Below are 7500 nucleotides of genomic sequence, written 5' to 3'. Positions count from 1 at the left end.
CCTGGTGGGTTGAGTGTCTGAAAAGTTATAAACTTCAGCTACTGGAATAGGGTAGTCTGCATTAAGCATTTGGCACTGAGTTTTCCCATATAACAGGAACCGATGAAAGAGCATCCGAGGTCCCACACTATCTCATTGCCTGGGAGAGGATTGGAGTTCTGGTTGGTTAAATACCCCAGAATTCCTACCTCTCTTAATGGCTTTGAAGTATAGTGTAGTGGATACAGCATGCAACTGCCACCTTGTTGGCCAGTGTTCGAGTCCCCTGGTGGGTTGAGTGTCTGAAAAGTTATATATATATATATATATATATATATATATATATATATATATATAATATATATATATATTATGTATAATATCTAGCACTGGTGCGTGCGCGCCTCTGTGCGCGTATAGTTAAACATACGCTACTAGATCTTGTCATAAAGTGCAAGAGCAATAGGTGTTGTGTAATTTTCAACGCTAATTGATCGTGTTAAATCACGGCATTATTGAGACACGCTAAGCTTGGGAGAGCATTATTAGCCACACGTGACCCAGCAGGACGTGTGCGACTCGTGTCAGAGGACCCATGCTAGGGGGGGGGGGGGGGGTCTTCATATTATGGGACCGGTGAACACTTCTGAACCGGTTAGGTTGTTAAGCAGTAGGTGTTCTCTGATAACACGAACCGCTTATAGTTTTAAATTCAGGTTCAAATTACTGCTGGGTGAACAGGCGCGAGGCAATCGGGTTATTCCATACTCTCATGTATGCTTAATTTTTATACCCTTTAATTTGCAAGTACTTTTTAACATTTAAATAATTACATTTATTAGCTAAAAACCATAAGTTAACACACAGGGCAAACAATTATATTTGTTTAAAACATGACTACAGTTCCAGCATTGGCCAGGAGGCCTAATGTCTGGCAGACACCACATCCAGTGGTGCCTACAGTGTTTAGCTTACTGATCTTACTGCTCCCAATGCCATTGCATCATGTTAGGTTGTTCAAGGGAAATAGACTGATAACCAGCCGCATGTTGATAGTTGTGGCGGCCGTGTAATCCCTGTGAACGACAAAAGGGGTCAAGTATAGGTAATGTTTGGAGTGCAATAGAGATGGTAGGAGCTGGCTGCGTGTTACTGCCTCCTTTAGCCAGTAACTGAGTGCTTGTCATTTAACGTTCTGTAGGGCCTTGGTGCCGCCTCTTACCAGATCCAACTCCAGGTCAGGGTCAAGTTATTAACACCCTGTATTTACCGAATAGTAATGATCAATCCAACGGGAATGGGGGTAAACAGTACCATACCAAACCATCACCACATTTTTTTTTAACTGTATACACTTATTACATATTTACAACACTGATAACACCGCACGTGTCACTTTGACACAGGACACTATAATATAACTCCAGTAATCTATCCCGGCGAGTCCTTCGTACTCAACGATACTTCCCTGAGCCTTTCTTCTAAGGTAATTACTCTGGCGAGTCCACTTTTCTCAGCAATTCACAGACCAGTCCTCCACAGTATCATCACAGTCTAAACACTACTACAAAACTCTAGCAACATGCTGGTGGGCTTCCTCTAAAGGCTTCACCGTTAACAAGCCTTAACTTGGAGGGCAGACGGACGATAATTCCATCTCGTAACACAACTGGGCCACCCCGGGATACCTCAGTCCAGTCACCAATAGCTCGCTGGCTACCACAGACAACTCCCTGTCTCCACCTACTAGGCCCTACTTAGTTCCCTTCCCCCCGGCACGCGCACATACCTGGTTGGTACCTGGTTGATGGGGTTCTGGGAGTTCTTCTACTCCCCAAGTCCGGCCCGAGGCCAGGCTTGACTTGTGAGAGTTTGGTCCACCAGGCTGTTGCTTACATGATAGAATATCCTGTTTTTTTCAAAATGTAGGTTACTGATGAACCAATCCACAAGGGCCGTGAAGTAGGTTCGAACCTACGTCCGAGAGGATCCCAGACGCTGCCTTACCCTCGTCACCACCCTTGTGGATTTGCTCATTTGATGCATCACGCTATTGTGATTTGTGTGTGTTAGGTTACTGATCATAGGGTCGTTGACGTAAGTGACTCGGTGGACAAATGTACAGGAAAATGTCCAGGAATGAGGATGTAGGAGTGATCCTACAGTCACTCTCGGAGGGAAAATGGTAAGTAAACAAAACCTGGAAGTTTACAGAGTTCTTCCCGGACGTGAATATTTACCAGCGAACACAGTGTAGCTCCACGCGGACACCTGACCAACACATCTTTGGTTCTCCTAAACGTACAGAGTGAACCGTATTTGTCTACTGTTATGACAAGTTACTTAGAGGGTCGCCAAGTATGTAACTAGACACACAGGCGTATCCACCCCGCCCTTGTGTACTGTGATGGCCAGACCCATTACCGTAGCTCCAGGGAGTCCACTTCACCACGCGCTACTGTTTGGGTGAATTCCTCACCGTAAGTGGTGTGTGGGTGGGTGGGTGGGTGTGTTTGGGGGGGGGGACCTGAACGTGACTCATGGGCGGTACTCAGCCTGGCGTGCGTAAGTGATGGGGAGGGGGTGGGGAGGGGTGGAGTTGGTGCGTAGGTGGGAAGGTGGGTGGGTGGAATAATTGGAAGGTGGGTGGGTAGGTGAGTAATGTGGTTAAGTGTGATTTAGCTCGTGTTGGGAGGGGAGTGGGGGGGGAGTGGTAGTGAAGCAGCGTTAGGTGAGGACTATAGAACTAAACAAGTGAGACTGCCTCGCTGCTCGGCTGCTCGGCAATATGTAGGTATAATTGCAGAAACTTAACACCACGTGCATATGTAACCATTGACAGAATGTGTAATGCTGTCTAACTTTAAATCCGTATTTAAACCCTAAATTGAGATTTTTTTTCTTAAGACTATCTATACGGCCAAGATGATCAATATTAGAATGCTAAGCATTGGCATGGAATCCTCATTATGCGAATCACAAAAACTGAATGTGCAGTTTTACAACAAGACTTGTGCCTGAATAAAGAGGATATGGCTGCGAGAACACAATAATGTGACTGCCATAACCCTAGAGAGAAGAGAAGGAAGAAGGGGAACATGATCGCGACCTGCACAATGATATAAGAAAAAAAAAGAGAACTATCTTCAAAGTGAGTCGAAATGGGAACCGCAGATTAACCGAGAAAGAGGGAAATAATAACCAATATGGATGTTATAAGTAGTAGTGCGCACAGAAGGGGGAAAATATAAAGGGGGCTGACCCCCCCCCCCCCCCCTCCATACACACCAGGAACGGGTAACACACAACTTGACGCTCTATAATGTTAACACACCAGGTTCAGAGTCAAGTAATCACTGTAATGCGAGCTCTGTTAAATTCATTCCATTATCGTTGACATTTAACATCTATCATTTGTAACACATCAGCGATGTCTTGAAACTACACTATTCCTCAAAATTTAATGTTTATCAGCAGTGTTTCCGTGCTGACACCCACTTTAATTCAACTTCCCGTATTCTACGGTCTGCTGATTTGTAATCTACTGACGTCTAATCCAGTTCAATTGAATGTAGTTCAATCTCATTATTTTCTCAACATGACTTGTCTTTCGACGTTTGTGCTCGCAAATGAAGGACGATCTGCATAAAATTTCACAAGGAATCTGTCAATAAAAATTTTAATAATAATAATAAAGGAATCTGTTTACACGTGTACCTGGCATTTTCGTTATTGTTTGCGTCATACATGTGAGCTTTGTATCTATCTGTAAGAGTATCCAAAGCTGGAGGTCTCCCGGAACTGACAACTCTGTGTGGGTGGGTGGGTTTGGGGGGGGGGTGGGGGGGGTGCGACTTCCAGCTTCCCTATTAAAAAAAAAAATAGGCTCCTATTGCGTACCTCAGCCAACTTCTATGAAGTCTGGAAATGGGGATTTGGTTTCTTAAGAGTTTTTAAGAGATTTCCAGCCTTTCATTATGTCCCAATTTACATTGTAATCAAACTTTTTTTTACCGTCGTTCTTACAACATTGCCAAAGTAACAGCTGTAAAAATAATTGGGGGGGGGACGCGAGTGTAAGCTGGGTACAAAGTGAGTGTAATAAACCAGTTAACATGATCTTGGTGATAACGTGTGGCTGGTAGTGACACTAGGCGTTGTTTACCGTTCTGGTGATAGGCTGCAATGTGGAATATATCATTTTAATGTTTAATGATAGTTTTAATTTTTTTTCTTTGGTTTATACAAGTCTCAACTTTTAAAATTGTGGTCTTGTTCAATAAAAAAACAATTTTGAACGTTATACTCGAATATCTAAATAAAAATTTGATACTTGTATCAGCATGATTTATTACATATGCACTACTTTGTTTTTGAATAGTGGTGTTTAGTTTGTTAATACAGATAACGGTTAACTAACAATTATCTCGTTTTGCAGACGACGTCGGTGTAATGGCAACACTTGGAGCACAGTACCACACCCCTGGCAACACCACCATGGCAGGTGGCAATGGAGTCTCCAGACTTGCCATGATGCAGGTAAGCCCATCTTGCCCTTACACATTGTCTTTTGTATATAACAGAGACGTCAATAGATACATACTGTTGAGCCAAGAGTCTCGTGTTCTCTCTCTATAGAATGTTAGGACCTAATAACGAGACTACGTGAAACTGTAGCCTACGTGAAACTACGTGAAACTGTAAATCTGGTGGCCCAACCACAATATTTATTTAACCTCTTGACAGTTATCCCACATCTGTTATTTTATTTCATAAATTGCCTACCATAATTCAATCTTGAAAATGTTTTATTTTGAAATATTTAAGCGTTTCTTAATTTCACCCTTGATACCCTTGTATTTGTTTGTATATAGTACTCGTATCCTACTCTTCGCCTTTGTAGGGAATGTGAATTAAGGTTTCTAAATCTCTTGCAAACATTAATTTCTAGGAGTAACTGTGTCGTCCCGCTCAGACACGTTGAGGGAATTTGCTCCTGTATCGCGCTAACCTAAACTGAACTGCATAATCTAAATGGCAAGATTATGCTGAAGAATATCATTATTGTGTCTGCTAAGATGTCTCCATATCAAATTTCAGTAACATATTTTCTTATTTCGTTGAATATACTTTTTTTTTTACATAAGATCCCAACGAATCATGACCACCAGTTCTCTTTTTACATTTAGGGTTTTCAATTTCAACATTCTTCAGCTGGTACCCGATATCTATTACTTATAGTCAGAATCAAACATTTATCAACGTTTAACAGTCTGTCCAAGGCAGGAGGCCAAACTATTGGGGTTAATTTCGCCCAACTTGTAAAAGATAACACATGAGTGGTATGGGACTGCCATAGATCGGTCGTAGTGTGTGTCTTTAAGAAAGATCAGCACCTATTCAGTCCCAGTCACTCCTATGAAGTCTGAAGGGGAAATTTTGATTACCATCGTTAAAGTTTTTCAGCTGGTTATAATATCCCAATTTAATATGTAACCACAAAATTTTAAATAGGTTATTACAGCGTTTAATCAAAGTAACGATTGTAACAATAGTGGTTAGTCTCCACCAGTGTCTTTGTGGGATAGTATGTTCTTGGTGAGGGAGGGGGAGAACTTGCGGAAAAAGAGGGGGGGGAATGAGGAGGAATAGGGGGGGGGGAGAACTTGCGGAAAAAGAGGGGGGGGGGGGGAATGAGGAGGAATAGGGGGGGGGGAGAACTTGCGGAAAAAGAGGGGGGATTGGGGAGGCATGGGGGGGGGGGGGAGAGAGACGCCCAGGAACCCCATCTAATTATATATAAATAAAGTAAATAATCCACCCGTAACCAGCCCCCGCTCCGTTGCCAGGTAAGTCCACTACGGGCTCACCATAGCCCGTGCTACCTGGAACTTTTCGTTCCCGGTAACTGAACCCAAAACAACCCCTACGTGTGAGGGCGCAGTTGTGCTTGCGCAGACACGTGCTGCAGTTCACAAAGTCTGGTCACGCTGCTGGTCTCGCCTGCTCTCTGCATAATATATAGATATTCACAGTACAATTGGTAATGCGTCTCTGAACACCAGGGTGTGTGTGTGTGTATGTGTGTATGTATGTGTGTATGTATGTATGTGTATGTGTATATGTATGTGTGTGTAAATATATATATATGTATATATATGTGTATATATATGTATATGTGTATATATGTTTTCAGTTGTGTATATATATATGTATGTATAAAATAATGTAAAAGAGCTAGGCCTCGGCTGCCTGTCAGTAATAGAGCAGCACCAGTATCAGTGGTGGTTGGGGCGCTTTACTTAATTTTAAACCTCAAATTAGTGAGGGAATATAAAAGGTTGTGACCATAATGTCAATCGGTATGACTTAAACTGGACGTTTGTAATGTAGGCCCTACCGTAACCGCCCAGACGGTAGTTGCAACCCTTAACCTTTATTTATATACCTTTTTGTTACAAGGTATGAATTTAACCATTCACACGTCGTGTAGTCTTGCTTTAAACAGTACTTGCAGCTTTCATCTGTGGCAAATGTAACTGTGTGTACATATTCGTAAGCAGCATCCTGTGTGTGGCCGTGCTGGTGGTGGCGTGATGTGCCCCTGCTCGCACGAGTTTTATAATTCATAGCCTAGTATATTGGTCTGGTCGCTGTGTGTTGTGCTGGTGTAGGAGTGCTCGCACGTGTGTGTGATGGTCAGTATGGCGTCTGTAACCTTCTGGTGACGAGGGAGGCGGGTGAGACTATTATACAACCACAAGATTATGACAACAGTGAATTCTAAATTAAGCCAAAGTCAAGTTACTGGTCGACTCTTCGGACAAGGTTAGTGTTGCCATGGCAATTGTGAAAACAAAACTTGATGCGCGCGTCGACTGCGCGACGTAATGTGAGCGAAAATGAAATTCACTAATTCACATATAAAATACTCTAGTTTCACAGCGAACTTATAAACATATTTATACTAATGACGTACAGTTAAAAGAAAAAAAAACTTGCCAATGGAAACCTCGGCTTGATCTGACGTGCGAGGTATTCCAAACACCTGAAACACGACTTGAGAATTCTTGTCTGAACATATTTGGTAGGCGAGCGGAGCAATTTGCGTGAGGCGCGGGCATCAATGGACCCGTGAGCGTGGCGCGGCCGCTGGCGGGGATTGCTACAGCAACAATAATAACAAGGCGACCGCTGCCCGGAGTTCCAGGTGAGGTGAAGCGTGGTGTCGGAGGCACACGCCCCAGTCGCACGGTGTTGCTTGTGGCGGATGTCGGGTCGGTGCGCACTCGCAGCCTCTTGTCTTGCGGTGCTGGAACTTTGACGCAGAGAAAGTTAGTGCGTTCACTACCCCACAAACACCGAGTTAGTTTGCTGTTTAGTTATCATGGAATTGGCTTCATTTCATGTAGCAGAATAACCCGTAGTTACATAATTTAGAGCCCCATATTTGGTGAGAAATAGCCTCGTCAGCTAAGATTGCAGTATGACAAAGCATGGGGTCTTAAGCCATGCATTAGT

At 43.2% G+C, this 7500-nt stretch overlaps 1 protein-coding gene across 6 annotated transcripts in view; it reads left to right on the top strand.

Annotated features, from left to right (window-relative positions):
• The window catches only part of LOC123759261 (WAS/WASL-interacting protein family member 2), a 150212-nt gene that overhangs the window by 106445 nt on the left and 36267 nt on the right, over nt 1-7500 (top strand). For 5 of the 6 annotated variants that reach the window (XM_069338895.1, XM_069338938.1, XM_069339008.1 and 2 more), the window contains one exon: nt 4418-4518. In XM_069338895.1, coding sequence (XP_069194996.1) covers nt 4432-4518 — 87 coding nt within the window. In that variant the 5' untranslated portion in view covers nt 4418-4431. Of the gene's footprint in view, nt 1-4417; nt 4519-7398 lie in introns of those variants that run through there. The other variant, XM_069339066.1, reaches the window with a different exon arrangement.

The sequence above is a fragment of the Procambarus clarkii genome, chromosome 1 (assembly GCF_040958095.1).
Source record: "Procambarus clarkii isolate CNS0578487 chromosome 1, FALCON_Pclarkii_2.0, whole genome shotgun sequence".
Classification (NCBI taxonomy): domain Eukaryota; kingdom Metazoa; phylum Arthropoda; class Malacostraca; order Decapoda; family Cambaridae; genus Procambarus; species Procambarus clarkii.
The sequence above is the reverse complement of the archived record's forward strand: the minus strand, read 5'-3'. Positions and strand labels throughout refer to the sequence as shown.